The 16,577-nt window shown below is 46.6% G+C and overlaps 1 protein-coding gene across 1 annotated transcript in view; it reads right to left on the minus strand.

The window, feature by feature from the left end:
- NEFH (neurofilament heavy chain) overlaps positions 1–16,577 on the minus strand; it is a 40,551-nt gene that overhangs the window by 12,218 nt on the left and 11,756 nt on the right. Inside the window, exons 5-6 of the mRNA XM_058158791.1 lie at positions 11,004–11,090; positions 5,708–6,623 (exon numbers count right to left, since the gene is read on the minus strand). Of these exons, the coding sequence (XP_058014774.1) occupies positions 5,708–6,623; positions 11,004–11,090 (1,003 nt within the window). The remainder of the gene's footprint in view (positions 1–5,707; positions 6,624–11,003; positions 11,091–16,577) is intronic.

Below are 16,577 nucleotides of genomic sequence, written 5' to 3' on the forward strand. Positions count from 1 at the left end.
GGAAAAGTAGGCCAAATTAGTTCTATATTGATACCAGGAAAAATAAAAGGGGAATATTTTGATGCAGGTATAGTCCTTGACTTAACAACTGTTCATTTTAAAGCTACAACATTATTGAAAAATATGACTTATTGGGGTCCTACGGTATATTTATAGGTCATGCTCTAATTTGCTTGATTCTGGCTTAAGGGGTTGTATGTGAATTCAGCCAGGATAAACACAAACCTATATTTTTTACAGTGTTATTGTGCCCCATGTGTGAACTCAACTAATGTTGCCTTCGGCAATCAAATGTGGTTAAAGGGTAGCAATTTAATGTCGTGTAATGAGGCTTAATGGAGTTTAATGCCAGGAATAACTCTAGTCACATATCCAATGTTGAATAGAAGATTGCATATGTAGCTCAGGGTTGAATGATGGAGTCCTTTGTATTCTGATCTGGACTGGCCTGATTTTAAATTCTAAATCTTAAATTTTAATTGAATTTTGATGGGTTTTAAATTTCTGTAATTTTATGGGGTGTAAGGTTATTTTAAATTATTGGCAAAGTTGAATCAGTTTTTTAAGGGTTGTTTTAATTATGGTGTATTTTTGTTTGTATTTTATTTGCCTGTTCACCGCCCTGAGTCCTTCGGGAGAAGGGCGGTATACAAATTAAAACATCATCATCATCATCATCATCATCATCATCATCATCATCATCATCATCATTATTATTATTATTATTATTATTATTATTATTATTATTATTATTATTATTATTATTATTGGAACTTGAGGGGTTTCTTATAGATGTTTCACTCGCAACTAGGTAACATCATCAGTGCTAGAAGGGTGTGGGGTTTGTGGAGTGGAAGGAGGAGGAGGAGGAGGCTGTAGCAGGGAAAAGGACTGGAGAAATCCTTGATGTTCTCCAAACTTGGTGGTTTTCTTGCAGACGTTTCATGACCCAACTAGGTAACATCATCAGTGCAAGAAGGAAGTTGGGGGAGGAGGGAGAAGAAGAAGAAGAAGAAGAAGAAGAAGAAGAAGAAGAAGAAGAAGAAGAAGAAGAAGAAGAAGAAGAAGAAGAAGAAGAAGAAGAAGAAGAAGAAGAGGTGGAGGAGGGAGAAGTAGAGGAAGAGAAGGAGGAGGACTGTGGGGTCCTTGGTGCTCTCTGATCTTGGAGGTTTTCTTGCAAACGTTTCATTACCCTACTAGGTAACATCATCAGTGCTAGAAGGGAGTGGAGTTGGGAGGAGGAAGAGGAGACTGTGGGCTACTTGATGCTCTCTCCGAGCGTGGGATAGTTTCTTTGCAGACATCGTGCAGATGTTACCCACTGATGAAACATTCGGCAAGCAAGCTCAGAGAACACCAAGGACTTCCTAACCCAGTGCTTCTCAAATAGTGGGGCGGGCCCCCCAGGGGGGGCGCGAGGCTCCGTAAAGGGGGGCGTGTTTGACCTCAGCAAACACTGTTTTTTTTAATAATGATACTATTTACAGTCGCGCGGGGGGCGCGAAAAATGTTTTCTTCTTCCTAGGGGGGCATGACAGAAAATAATTGAGAAGCACTGTCCTAACCCAATCAGAGTCTAGGTCTCTGATCCCTACTTGGGGCTGATGGGTCTTGGAGTTCTAGGTTTGGAAACCCCAGTCATTACAAAGCATGGGAGCAGCACCTTGGACAGCGCCCTCGCCTTGAGCGCATGGAGGGGGGCTTCTCTTCTCTCTCCCAGGTCCGCCTCCCCACCGCAGGTTTTTTTTCCGGGGGGGGGGGGGAGGAGGACATTGTGAATGCGGATTAGCAGCCCCAAAAATAGGGGGCGTGTGGGGTGAGAGCCAACAGGGCAATAAGTTATGAAGGTTGGGTAGGATGTTAAGCTGACCGCTTCTACTTCTGCCAAATTTTTGGGGAGATATCTATAACAATTTTTGGAAAATACATTTACTCACCTACTTTTATCGGCTCTCCACTCGTGTAAAATTAGGGAGTGACCCTAACGGTATGAGATCATGTATTTTTCATAACAGGGATGAGTATTATTCATGATTAATGTCAGTTATTTATTTTTAATTTATTGTATAATAATAATAATAATAATAATAATAATAATAATAATAATAATAATAATAATAATAATAATAATAATAATAATAATAATAATAATAATATTTTAATTTGTATATCGCCCTTCTCCCGAAGGACTCAGGGCGGTGAACAGGCAAGTATGTCGATTGTTGTATGTCGATGACCATAATAAAGTTTATATATATATAAATATATATATATTTATATAATATTAATATATTAAATAATAATATACATATACATTGTATATGTATATGTATGTAATCATATATATATATACGTGTGTGTGTATGTGTATATATATATATGTATGTATTTATTTTATTTATTTATTTTGTCACAACAATATATATAAGTACCATACAAAAAGATTATATAGTATATAAATATATATATATATATATATATATATATATATATATATATATATATATATATATATATATATATATATATATATAATATAATCTTTTATAATATAATGTGTGTGTGTGTATACAGATAGATAGATAGATAGATAAATAGATAGATAGATAGATAGATAGATAGATAGATAGATAGATAGATAGATAGATAGATAGATAGATAGATATAGATAGATAGATATAGATAGATATAGATAGATATAAAGATATATAGAAATATATTCTTCTTAAGCTGACTGCTTCCAGATTTCGTTCTTCCAGCGGTCGCCCCATATAAAAAGTGGGGAAACATTTCAACGCCGGTTCAATGCGGGTCGAGAGACAGGCCGGGAAGCGGGGGGGGGGGGTCCGAAGTCTGCCCCCCCCCACCTTTCAAAAAGCGCTGCAACGTTCCCATTCGTCCTCCAGCGGTTGGAGCCGATTCCCAACACATATTTTTTTGGGGGGAAGTTGGCACGCAGCCTCGCCGATGGGCGGGGGCGGGAAAGAGCCGGCTTTTCTACCGGTAGCCGCATCAAACTCCCCAGGGTCTCCCCTTTCTTCTTCCTCCCCCCTCCCACACTCTTCTTTCCGCTTTAAATCAACCTTCCCCGCCCCCGGGGGCTAGCTGGCGCCTGGCCCAATACAGGAATGGGAAGGAGAGGCGCATTTACCAGGCTGGGCAGACGCGGGGGGGGGGGAGGTAGGCAGGTAGGTGGGGGGAGTGTCTGCAAAGAGGGGGAGGGAGAGGTGGCAAAGAATGCTAGTCACGCTGCGCCAGTCTGGCCCCTCCTTGCACCCGCCCGCCCGCCCCCCTGAAAAACTGCAGGAGGGACTTTGCCCTCCACTTGCCGCCCAGTGCCAGCCGTCCGGAGTCAGCTTAGATTGCGGCACCGCTTGGCGCACCCACCCCGGCGCCCGCTTCGCTCCAAAGTGACCCCCCCACCATCCCTCTTGCCTGTGTGCCCCCCCTTCTCCCCCTTCCTCCTCCTGCACCAAGGCCGAGGGGCCCCAGCAGGGGACCAGCCAACCTGATCTTTAACCTCCCAGCCCCAAATCACAGCGGGACCCTATTTTTTGCCCCCTCCCCACCCTCCGCAGATCCTATGGGTTGCAATTTCTCTTTAGCTTCTCTGCCTTCTGCCCTCTTTCTCGGTGTACCAACTCCTGCGGGGAAAAGTCCAGTTCTTCCTTCTGCTCCCCCCGCCCCCCATTCCCCGCAGCCAGGGCGGGAGGGGGGCGATGCTCCCTCTTCCGCAGTGGGGAGACAAGACACCCCATTAGCCCAGAGAGCTTTGGCTCTGGTCTCTCTCTCTTTCCGACGCTCTTCCCAAAAGGCAATTTCCCGGCTAACTTTGACCGTCTGGGTCAGTCAAGGGCGCGGTGGACCCCTGGCTGTCTCCCCTGACCCGTCCGCTTTTCCGCTTTCTGGGACCCAGAGTCTGAGATGGTGGAGCCCTCTGTCCCCCTCCCCCCCCCAAAGGGCCGTGGATAGCTCAGGCTGTAAAGAAGCCTGTTATTAGAACACAGCAGCCTGCAATTACTGCAGGTTCAAGCCCGGCCCAAGGTTGACTCAGCCTTCCATCCTTTATAAGGTAGGTAAAATGAGGACCCAGATTGTTGGGGGGGCAATAAGTTGACTTTGTAAATATACAAATAGAATGAGACTATTGCCTTACACACTGTAAGCCGCCCTGAGTCTTCGGAGAAAGGTGGGATATAAATGTAAATTAAAAAAAAAAGTTTTGGGGTGAATGCATCACCTCCATCCCTCGCTTAAAATGTAGAAGGCTGGGTGGGGATTTACGCCCCCCCCCCAAGTAAGAAATGAATATTAAAAACGAGGAAGGGGAGCGAATGAAACCGCCTGGGGGAAGCGAGAGGGTTTGCTTTGAACCTCCTCCCCTCCCTTCGTTGCAAAACCCGCATTCGGAGGTCGTCTGAAAACTCTTTTATCTTGGGAACAATCTGACCCCGTTTTCAGAGCGCAACTTCCCCACCCACCCACCCACCCCCGTCCAACACTTTCCCGCAAAGTCACTCCGTAGGATACGAAGTGCTATCCTTTTGCTACCCATCCTCCTTGTTTTTTTTTTTTTTAAAAAAGCTTTCTGGATGGGGGAAAGGGGAGAAAAGGAGGGGGGAAAAAGAAAAGTTCAGGTTTGCACAGCGACTTTCGGCAGCCAACTTTCGGGGGGCCCCCGTGACTCGGTCCGTTGGATCGGTGGGTGAAATCATCAAATGATTTCCGACGTTGAGACGTTAGATAGGTTTGCCCTTGCTGGGAGTGAAAGCGCCTTTCTTGCGTCCCCGTTTTTAAGAGTTGCGATTTAGCGTCTTAGGTCGGCTCGAACCCGTTTTATAGTCCTCTCTTCCCCCCCCCCTCTCAAAGTCAGAGGGAGGGGAAGGGGAAAGGATGGAGGGTGCCTGAATGATGTACTCCTCACACACACACCTCTCTTGTAATCACCCATTTTTGCCCTTCAACCTCACCCCAAAAAAATTAAGGGACTTTTTTGACCCAGCCTGGGGCGCTTTTCCTGCTCGTTCACGCAACTGTACTATCGCCCACCCACCCAAATCTGGATTGTAGACCCCCACTCACCCACTTTCTGCCTCTGGTCTTTGGGCTTCTAGCGATATAAGCTAACGATGCTGTGACTTATTAAATATACACAGTAGGCCGCCCAACTCCTGGCCCAACCTACCCTCTCCTTAAAGACGAGCGGGGACAGAATAACAAGAGTCGGAAGGGATCTTGGAGGTCTTCTAGTCCAACCCCCTCCCCTCAAGCAGGGAACCCTGTGCTAATTCTGTTGACTGCACACTGTTGGTCAGTTCGATCCTGACCAAAGTTCAAGCCTTCCATCCTTCCGAGGTCGGTAAAACGAGGAGACCCAGGTTGTTGGGGGCAAGAGGCTGACTCTGTAAACCGCTTAGAGAGGTCTGTAAATCACCGTGAAGCGGTCTATAAGTCTAAGGGCTATGGCGGTACCACTTCAGACAAATGATTGTCCAATCTCTTCTTTAAAATGGGTGTTGGAGCCCCCAATTCCTACTTTCCGGCGCTTCAGGGGGCTCTAGAAAAGCATTTGACTCATCCCTATTAGAGCGCCTGGCGCCCCTCCCCATCCCCACTTGTCCCTACTCCCTCTCCCAATCTCCCGGAGTCAGGAGGTGGCTGCAAAAGCCCCACCCCACCCCTTCCTCCGAGGGTCCCCCAGACTCACCTCGGAAAAACTCCTCCGACTGCAGCGTGCTCTTGAAGGCGTGGCCCTCCAGCTGGGCGCGGAGCTCCTTGAGCGCCGAGGTGACATCCGACTGGACGGCGGGCAGCTCGCGCAGCTCGAAGACGGCGGCCGGCCCGCCGCCTTGGATCTGGCGTAGCAGCTCGGCCACCTCGTCGCCGTGGCTGTGGCGGAGGTAGAGGCTCTCCTCGCGCAGTGCGGCCAGCTTCTTCTCCAGCTCGCCTTTGGTCAGCTGGGCCTGCTCGGTGAATTTGGCCAGGGCGCGGGCGGCCGCCTCGTTCTCTTCGCGCAGCCGGGCCTCGTCGTCCAGCCGCTGGCGCAGCGCCCCCACCTCTTCCTCCAGCCGCTCCTGCTCCAGGCGCAGCTGCCCTTTCTCGTTGCTCACCCGCACCAGCGCGCCGCGCATCTCGCGGATCTCGCGCTCGTACAGCTCGCCCAGCGCCGAGCGGCCGGCTTGTTGCTGGCGCAGGGCCGCCGCCTCGCCCTCCAGCTGCCGGTTCTGCATCTCCAAAGCGCGCACCTTGTCGATGTAGCCGGCGAAGCGGTCGTTGAGCGCCTGCAGCACTTCCTTCTCGTTGCGCCCGATGCGCAACTCGCCGTTCAACGGGCCCAGCGACTCCAGGCTCTCGGTGGAAGAGCCCAGCTGGCGCCGGGATACCGAGGCTGAGCTGCGAGTCCAGCCCTGCGAGTGGAAACCGCTGGAGGACAAGGAGCCCAGCCCGGAGCGCGAGAGTCCCGCCGGCCCGGCTGAGCGCAAGCCTCCCCCGGCATCTTTGCGGAAAACGGCAGGGCCGCCGCCGAACAGCACCTCCGCGCCGTAGCTTAGCATCGCGCCGTCGGAGAGGACACTGCGGCAGCCGGCCAGCCGGGCCCGCTTATATGCAGCCCGGAGCCGCCCCTCCGGGGAGCGAGCAGGAGAAGGAGGAGGAAGAGAAGGAGGAGGAGGAGGAGGAGGCACGAGCGCAGCCTCGCCTTTCCACCCGGCGGGGGCGAACCAGAGAGAGTCTCTGTGCAGCCCTCCCTCCTCTCCTTGGAAGTTCGGGGGCACAGAGGGGCTCCCCTCCACCCAGCCAGCTCCCCCAAAGTACCGGCGCAGTGCAGAGGTGCAGACCTAACCCCCCCATACACAAAAAAATAAACCCCACCCGAAGAGCGAGCAAATTAGAAAGCTGCCGCAAATCCAAAGTTACGTCTCTATCTAGTCTGGTCTGAGATAAACTCCCTTAACAATAAAGGGGGTGGGGGGGTGGGGAAGTGGGGGAGGAACCCCGGGTTGAGATCCATCTTTGCTGTGGAACCTCCCTGGATCGCTTTGGGGAGATTCCCCCCCACCCCACCCCGCTACCCAGACCCGCCCCCACCCCCCGCAAAAAAAAAAAACACTACCTCGCGGGGTTATCGTTCAGGAACACAAATGAGGAATGGGCGTGCGGTGGAGATGGAGAAAAAGATAGACCCCCCCATTTAACAAATGAGTTTTCCCCAAACTTTTATTAAATGGGATGCGGTGGTCCTATTACAAAGAGATTTGTTGGACTTCCTGCCACCAAGCAGAATTTTATCCCTACTCATACTAGCCGTCATCCAAAAAGATGGGGGGCATTAGACTAATCTGCCCCCTTCTACTTGGGTTGTATTTGAGGTTCAGGGGCCTTTCAGACTTTCAGACTTTTTTTTTTCCAGACTTTCAGACTTTCTGTCCATACCGTCTTTTGTAGGGGGGGTGAATGGCAGCCTTCATTTGCCCCCCATCCAAGCTAAACAGTTTCAGTGGTTGGGAAGCAGAGAGAGAGAGAAAAAAAAAATCATTTGCATGTGCTCAGAGGCACCCGGATGATATAAAAGTGTGCCAGCCGCTTTCATTGGTTCTCGGAATGGAGTAACTGGCAAACAATCCCTTGTTGCCACAATGAATTGATGATGTTACCTAGTCTGGTCATGAAACGTCTGCGAGAAACCACCAAGCTCAGAGAACAACAAGGACCCCACAGAACCACCATTACTTCTACTACTGCTACTTCTTCTTCTTCTTCTTCTTCTTCTTCTTCTTCTTCTTCTTCTTCTTCTTCTTCTTCTTCTTCTTCTTCTTCTTCTTCTTCTTCTTCTTCTTCTCCTCCTCCTCCTCCTCCTCCTCCTCCTCCTCCTCTTCTCCTTCCCCTTCTTCTTCTCCTCCTTCCTCTTCTTCTCCTCCTCCTCCTCCTCCCTTCTACAACTGATGATGTCACCTAGTTTGGTAATGAAACATCTGCAAGAAAACCACCAAGTTCAGAGAGCACCAAGGACCCCCACAGACATCCTCCTCCTCCTCTTCCTCCCCCCCTCCTCCTTCCATCTTCCTTTCTCCTCCTCCTCCTCCTCCTTCTTCCTTCTTCCTTCTTCTTCCTCCTCCTTCTCCCTTCTAACATTAATTAATTTTCCAAAGCCCACATGCTTTGGAAGAACGTAAAAAAAACGAAACGACAAAAAAAAATGCTTAGAAATGCAAGTCATTTTCGAATTGGCAAAGAAAGAGGTTTCTGTTAGCAACGTAGCTTTCATCATTCAGATCCACGCTGGTGGTGGGGGAAGGGCAAAAAAAATCTTCTTTGGAAGGGCAGCCGCAGGAAAACAAACCCATAAATATTGAAAATCTCCCTCTCTCTTTTTCTGTCTCTCTCCCACACCCACGCACCTACACCTCCGTGCACACAAATAGACACACGCCACGGCCTCTTTTATGCCATCTACACAATGCAGCGCTGTGCACAATGACTTGCAATTGGTTTTTGTCTCCTTTCTTCATTCTTCCAATATTTGAGGGGCTGCCACAAAGAAGAGGGGGCCGGGCTTACTCTCCAAAGCCCCTGAAGGCAGGACAAGGAGCAATGGATGGAAACTAACCAAGGAGAGGAGCAACCTGGAACTATAGAATAGAATAGAATAGAATAGAATAGAATAGAATAGAATAGAATAGAATAGAATAAGAATTTACGATAGGCTAGAATAAGAATTTAGGGTGGGATAGGATAGAAATAGAAACAGAAACAGGAATAGAATAGAATAGAATAAGAATTTAGAATAGAATGACAATTCAGAATAGGATACGTTTGGAATAGAAATAGAAATAATAGAAATGGAAATAGAATAGAATAAGAATTTAGAATAGAAATAGAATAGAATAAGAATTTAGAATAGAATAAGAATTTAGAATAGAATAAGAATTTAGAATAGAAATAGAATAGAATAGAATAGAATAAGAATTTAGAATAGAATAAGAATTTAGAATAGAATAAGAATTTAGGATAGGATAGAAATAGAATAGAATAAAAATTTAGGGTAGGATAGAATAAGAATTTAGGATGGGATAGGATAGGATAGAAATAGAATAGAAATAGAATAGAATAGAATAGAATAGAATAGAATAGAATAGAATAGAATAGAATAGAATAGAATAGAACAGAATAGAATAGAATAAGAATTTAGAATAGAATGACAATTCAGAATAGGATAGGATAGGAATAGAAATAGAAATAATAGAAATGGAAATAGAATAGAATAAGAATTTAGAATAGAATAAGAATTTAGAATAGGATAGGATAGGAATAGAAATAATAGAAATAGAAATAATAGAAATAGAAATAGAATTGAATAAGAACAGGTCATAAGTCACATTCCTTTGTCAGTGTTGAAATCCAATTTTTTTTACTACCGGTTCCATGGGCTGACTTGGTGGGCGTGGTGTGGCTTGGGGGTGTCACTTGGGGGGCATGGCAGGGGGAGGATACTACAAAATCTCCATTCCCACCCCACTCTGGTGCAGGCCAGAGGGGGTAATTGCCGGTTCTCCAAACGGCTCAAAATTTCCGCTACCGGTTTGCTAGAACCGGCTGGATTTAACCCCTGACGTGAATGCTCTTTTTAATTTGAGACCGTCGTTCAAGGAGCGGTTGGAAGCCTTTGGATTGCTGGAGGCCTAGTCCTTGGCAGATCCAGTCGGTTAATTTTATATAAACCCTCCGTTAGGTGAACGTAGACGAACCTTTTGCACTCGCCACCGGGTTTTTTTGGGCTGACTCTACAAGGAATGAGGACATCGGCAAGGGACTCCATCGAGAACTGGCAAGGAGCGTTGATCTCAATCAGCAAGAATAAGAAATCCTCCACCCCGCTAGGGGTAAGGGAGGGGGATGGGGGGGCCTTCTTTCTGCTGATGGCTCAGTTCTCAGCTTTCTTGGCTTGGAAAAAAAAAAAGGTGGCAGAATTTGCGCAACCTTCAGGCCTTCAGTTGAAAGATCCAGCCCTTGCCTTTGATGAATGCGTGGCCGCCTTCGGGACATAAGAAGCGACTGGAAACCAACCAAGGAGAAAACCAAGCTAGAGCGAAGGAGGAAGGGCTTTGCCAGGAGAAGGGAAGGAAAGGAAAGGGGAGGGGAGGGGAGAGGACAGGAGAGGACAGGAGAAGAGAAGGGAAGGGAAGAGAAGAGAAGGGAAGGAAAGGGAAGGGAAGGGAAGAGAAGAGAAGAGAACGTGAGGGAGGGAGGGCAGGGGAGGGAGGGAGGAAGAGAAAAAAGAGGGAGGGAGGAAGAGAAAGAAGAGGGAGGAGGGAGGAAGAGAAGAGAAGAGAAGGGAGAGGAGAGAAGAGAAGAGAAGAGGGAAGGGAGGAAAGGAGAGGAGAAGAAAAGAGAAGAGAAAGGGAGGGAAGAGAAGAGAAGAGAAGAAAGGGAGAGGAGAGGAGAGAAGAGAAGGGAAGGGAGGGGAGGGAAGAGAAGAGAAGAGAAAGTGAGGGGAGGGGAGGGAAGAGAAGAGAAGAGAAGAGAAGGGAGAGGAGAGAAGAGAAGAGAAGAGGGAAGGGAGGAAAGGAGAGGAGAGGAGGAAAGGGAAGGGAAGGGCCACACCCACCCAGCAACCGGGCAGAGAACCGGTTGCTAAAATTTTTGAATCCCACCCCTGGACCCCCGGAAGGGGTCAATGGGTCAAAAAAGTCAAGATGGAGGCCATAACCACATATTGCAATGCCCCTAAAACACTCCCAAGGCCCAGTTTGGGCAATCACCTTGATTTGTCTTCAGCCTTTTGCGATTCATTCCTGCTTCACACCCAGGAGAGGAAAGAAAGAAAGAAAGAAAAAAAAAGGAAAAGAAAAAAGAGTGTGCAGCCAGCAAGTTTGGGGATCGTGTGCAAGAACGCTCCAGTGCAGGATTTCTTCCGCTTCTCGCCTCCCCCCCCCAATTCCGCAACCTCTTCCACCAGAGGTGGCGCCTGTCGTGTGGTCTCCGAAGGATGAGCCGCCGAAGGTCACCTTCCGAGGTTCCAGTGGCGCCCACGAGGCGTGGTCTCTGCATTGCTCGCCACCTCTCGGTCCCAGCTTCTGCTGAATCAGCAAAAACTGGAAAGTTAAAAATATCTCCCAATACACAAGATCTGGGGACTGCTTTCGTGTGGTATGAAACAAAGAGGTACAATTCCGGGACCGAAGCCTTCTTTAATATATCCTAGCCAGCGTGGTTGAAGCACAACGTTGCTAAAGTATGTTGGGCGGGGGGGAATCAGGGTCACCGTTGCGTTAAACCAGAAGTCAGCAACCTGCGGCTCTGGAGCCGCATGTGGCTCTTTCAGCCCTCTGCGGCGGCTCCCTGTCGCTCAAAATATGCATCACATTTATTGAGCTTTTCAACCCCACGGTAGGCCAACCGTGGGTAAATCCAAGAAACGAAAAGTTTCAGAAGAAAACAGAACGTTGAATTCAACTACATCTGCTAGTTTTGTGGCCGCTCAAGAAATAAGTCAGGCACAGGAAGGGTTTTGTGGCTCCCGGTGTTTTCTTTTCTGTGGGAAACGGGTCCAAATGGCTCTTGATGAGTGTTTAAGGTCGCCGATCCCTGCCTTAAACTGATGTCAAAACTCAACAGAATAACGGAGTTGGAAGGGACCTTAGAGGTCTTCTAGTCCGACCCCCTGCTTGAGCAGGAAAATGTACACACAGAGAAATGATGGTCCAATCTCTTCTCGAAAGCTTCCAGTTGATGGAGCAGCCACAACTTCTGGTGGCAAGCTGTTCCACTGGTTTCTTGTTTCCGTCAGGAAATTTCTGTTTATTTCTCGGTCTTTTCTTGCCTTGATTGGCTCACCTGTTGTGCAAACCTCAGCGTTATATGATATATAATATAATAGTATTATAATTATTATGATGGTGTTATATTACAATGCAACGTATAATATAATAAATGCATTGCATTATGTCATGTTGCATTACAATAATACTTTAACGGATTTCCATACTTCGGCTAGATTCAGATTGTATGCAAAATATACGTTTCCTTTCCTATGGTGTTGTGGGTGAACCCATCCAATTCATTATTCAGCCAATCCTGCCTAGACAAACCATGGCTTATCATGTTCCATGAACTTAGCTGCCAGCTTGCTATGCCCTGCTATTGAAAGTAACCTTTGTTACAAGAGACAGCCATAGCCCTTAGACTTATATCCCGCTTCACAGTGCTTTTACAGTCCTCTCTAAGTGGTTTACAGAGTCAGCCTCTTGCCCCCCAACAATCTGGGTCTTCATTTTACTGACCTTGGAAGGACAGAAGGCTGAGTCAACCTTGAGCTGGTCAGGATTGAACTGCTGGCAGCTGGCAGAATTAGCCTGTAATACTGCATTCTAAGCACTGGGAGAAAGGGAGGGAGGGAGGGAGAGAGGGAGGGAGGGAGGAAGGAAGGAAGGAAGGAAGGAAGGAAGGAAGGAAGGAAGGAAGGAAGGAAGGAAGGAAGGAATAGCAATAGCACTTAGACTTATATACCGCTTCACAGTGTTTTCCAGCCCTCCTCTAAGCAGTTTACAGAGTCAGCCTCTTGCTCCCAACAATTTGGGTCCTCATTTTACCCACCTTGGAAGGATGGATGGAAGACTGAGTCAACCTTGAGCTGGTCAGGATCGAAATCCTGGCAGTGAGCAGACTTAGCTTGCAATACTGCATTCTGATGATGGATGGATGGATGGATGGATAGATAGATAAATAGATAGATAGAGACAGACAGACAGACAGACACGGAGAGAGAGAGAGAAAAACAGTGAGCAACAGAGAGATAGATAGACATAGAGATGAGACATAGATAGATGCAATAACCCTTAGACTTATCTCCCGCTTCACAGTGCTTTTACAGCCCTCTCTAAGCGGTTTACAGAGTCAGCCTCTTGCCCCCCAACAATCTGAGTCTTCATTTTACCGACCTCGGAAGGACGGAAGGCTGAGTCAACCTTGAGCTGATCAGGATCGAACTCCTGACAGTCGGCAGAGTTAGCCTGCAACACGGCATTCTAACCACTGCGCCACCACGGGGAATAAGGCTGTGGGGGGGGGAGGAAACCCATTTTTACTGATTCTCCATAAGCACCAGGGGAAAAAAAAGAGATTCCATCTGCATTTTTTGGGTATCCCGTTCTGAACAAGTATATACCTAGGAAGATGTGGCCAAGTTTTTAGAACTGTTTCCCAGAGCATTATTGAGGGCAGGTGGCCTTAGAGTGCCATCTCCTGGTGCAGCGAGGCAGTAACGCCCACCGCATTCTAGCTTCCCTTGAGAGCTACCGTCTCAAAGCTGCGTTTTCAAAAGTGGACTTCCTTCGTTTTGCCTTGAATGCATTCCAAAAAAAAAGCCAGAACCGATGAAGCTTCTTGGACGAGACGTCTTCCAGGGAAAAAAAACCAAGGAAGTCCAGTTGCCTTTTAGAAGACGATTCTTCAGGAGACCAAGAGAAGGCACAGCACATTAGGGTCAAAAATCTGGCTGGGGTTTGGACAAGGGGATGGCTTGCATGTTGGTTAGCATAGATGATGGGAGATCTGAGATTTTCCTTAGCGAGCCCTAATTTCATTTCCAAGCAAGGAGGTTGGTTACTCACATGCAGGAGATTAAAGTACCACTGCAGGCATTAGGAAGGGGGTTGGTGGAAGGGGTGAATTAATCATAATCAGAATCAGAATAAGCCCCGAGTTGGAAGGGACCTTGGAGGCCTTCTAGTCCAACCCACTGCCCAGGCAGGAAACCCTACACCATTTCAGACAAATGGTTATCCAACATTTTCTTAAAAATTTCCAGTGTTGGAGCATTCACAACTTCTGGTGGCAAGTTGTTCCACTTATTAATTGTTCTCACTTTTAGGAAATGTCTCCTTAGTTCTAAATGGATTCTCTCCTTGATTAGTTTCCACCCGTTGCTTCTTGTTCTACTCTCAGGTGCTTTGTAGAATAGCTTGACTCCCTCTTCTTTGGGGCAGCCCCTGAGATATTAGAACGCTGCTATCATGTCTCCCCTAGTCCTTCTTTTCATTAAACTAGACATCCCCAGTTCCTGCAACCATTTTTCATCTGTTTTAGCCTCCAGTCCCCTAATCTTCTTTGTTGCTCTTCTCTGCACTCTTTCTAGAGTCTCAGCGTCTTTTTTACATCGTGGCGACCAAAATTCTACTTACCATGTACGCACGACAACCCTCTGCGCGAGCGAAGAGGGTAAAAAACAAGTTTACTTCCTGGTTTTAACAACAACCAGGCAGGTGGACAGAGCCTTGAGCCGCCATCACAACCGGCTTTCATCGCTACAGACTCGGCCGAACCGGGCTGAACCGGGAGCGTTTCACCCCTGACGACGTTAAATGTTAGCTGTGGCGACAGCAAGTAGAAAAATCCCCTGAAAAACGGCAAATAGAATAGAATAGAATTTTATTGGCCAAGTGTGATTGGACACACAAGGAATTTGTCTTGGTGCATATGCTCTCAGTGTACATAAAAGAAAAGATACGTTCATCAAGGTACAACATTTACAACACAATTGATGATCAATATATCAATATAAATCATAAGGATTGCCAGCAACAAGTTATAGTCATACAGTCATAAGTGGAAAGAGATTGGTGATGGGAACTATGAAACGATTAATAGTAGTGCAGATTCAGTAAATAGTCTGACAGTGTTGAGGGAATTATTTGTTTAGCAGAGTGATGGCCTTCGGGAAAAAACTGTTCTTGTGTCTAGTTGTTCTGGTGTGCAGTGCTCTATAGCGTCGTTTTGAGGGTAGGAGTTGAAACAGTTTATGTCCAGGATGCAAGGGATCTGCAAATATTTTCACGGCTCTCTTCTTGATTCGTGCAGTATACAGGTCCTCAATGGAAGGCAAGTTGGTAGCAATTATTTTTTCTGCAGTTCTAATTATCCTCTGAAGTCTGTGTTTTTCTTGTTGGGTTGCAGAACCGAACCAGACAGTTATAGAGGTGCAAATGACAGACTCAATAATTCCTCTGTAGAACTGGATCAGCAGCTCCTTGGGCAGTTTGAATACAGCTAGTCCTTCACTTACAAGACTTAGTTTCGTGAGTGTTCAAAGTTAAGAATGGCGCTGAAAACTGGTTAGAATAGAATGCGCTGGAAGGGACCTTGGAGGTCTTCTAGTCCAGCCCCCTACTCAAGCAGGAGAACCTATACCAATTTAGGTAAGTGGCTTGTCTAGACTCTTCTCGACAACCTCCAGGGATGGAGCGCCTACGATTTCTGGTGGCCAGCTGTTCCGCTGGTTAATTGTCCTCACTGTTAGGAAGTTACTTCTTAATTCCAGGTTGCTTCTCTCCTTGATTAGTTTCCGTCTGTTGTTTCTTGTCCTGCCTTCTGGTGCTTTGGAGAATAATTTGACCAATTGAATAAGTTTTTTAAGGGGTTGTTCTTAATATTATTTGTATTGTTCTTTTTTGTATTTTATTTTGGCTGTGCACCGCCCTGAGTCCTTCGGGAGAAGGGCGGTATACAAATTAAAATATTATTATTATTATTATTATTATTATTATTATTATTAATTTGACCCCCCCTGTTCTTCTTTGTGGCAGCCCCTCAAATATTGAAACACTGCTATCATGTCCCCCCAGTCCTTCTTTTCTTTAGATTAGACACACCAGAGAAACCTTCCTTACCGGTTTGGAAGTGCATGACTACTTCAGCTTTAATTGCAATAATACAAGGGCAACCAATAGATTTAAACTTAATGTTAACCGCTTTAATCTAGATTGCAGAAAATATGACTTCTGCAACAGAATCATCAGTGCTTGGAATACTTTACCTGACTCTGTGGTCTCTTCCCATAATCCTAAAAGCTTTAACCAAAAACTTTCTACTATTGACCTCACCCCATTCCTAAGAGGACCATAAGGGGCGTGCATAAGCGCACGAACGTGCCTACCGTTCCTGTCCTATTATTTTTCTTTTCTTCTTCCTATATATGTTTATATGTTTATATACTATATAATCTTTTTGTATGATGTTGTGACAAAATAAATAAATAAATAAATAAAAACTTCTGCACCTGCGCAGAAGGTAAAAAACAGGTTAAAACCAGGAAGTAATGGCACCTGGGCGGGTGGGCGGAGCTTTGCTCTGCAATCGCTACCGGGATCGCCGAACCAGCGGCCACGATCGCTACCGGATCACACGATCCGGTCCGAACCGGGAGCATTTCACCCCTGAGCCACACCCAAATCCTGCAGTCATTCTTCCTATGTTTTCATCTCCGGGCCTTTGATCCTCTTAGTTGCTCTTCTCTGAACTTTTTCCAAATGTGACTTAACGATCTTTTTTCACCCTTACGACTGCAAATGTTTATAAGTCAAGGACTAACAGTAATTCAAATTTTTAAAGAGCACTTATTCGATCATCTAATATCTGAAAATGAGTCATTCGCAGCCCACATATAACAAATTCTGCATCCTGCTTGAAATAACGGGTCCTGTTTCAGAGTCTGACAAGTTTGGAAATTTATTGCTAACTAGCACTCCAGTTCTCCCCCAGCAAGCCTGCATTATGGACTGCTGAGTTAGACTAAAACTGCAGTA

The sequence above is a fragment of the Ahaetulla prasina genome, chromosome 15, assembly GCF_028640845.1.
Source record: "Ahaetulla prasina isolate Xishuangbanna chromosome 15, ASM2864084v1, whole genome shotgun sequence".
NCBI lineage: Eukaryota > Metazoa > Chordata > Lepidosauria > Squamata > Colubridae > Ahaetulla > Ahaetulla prasina.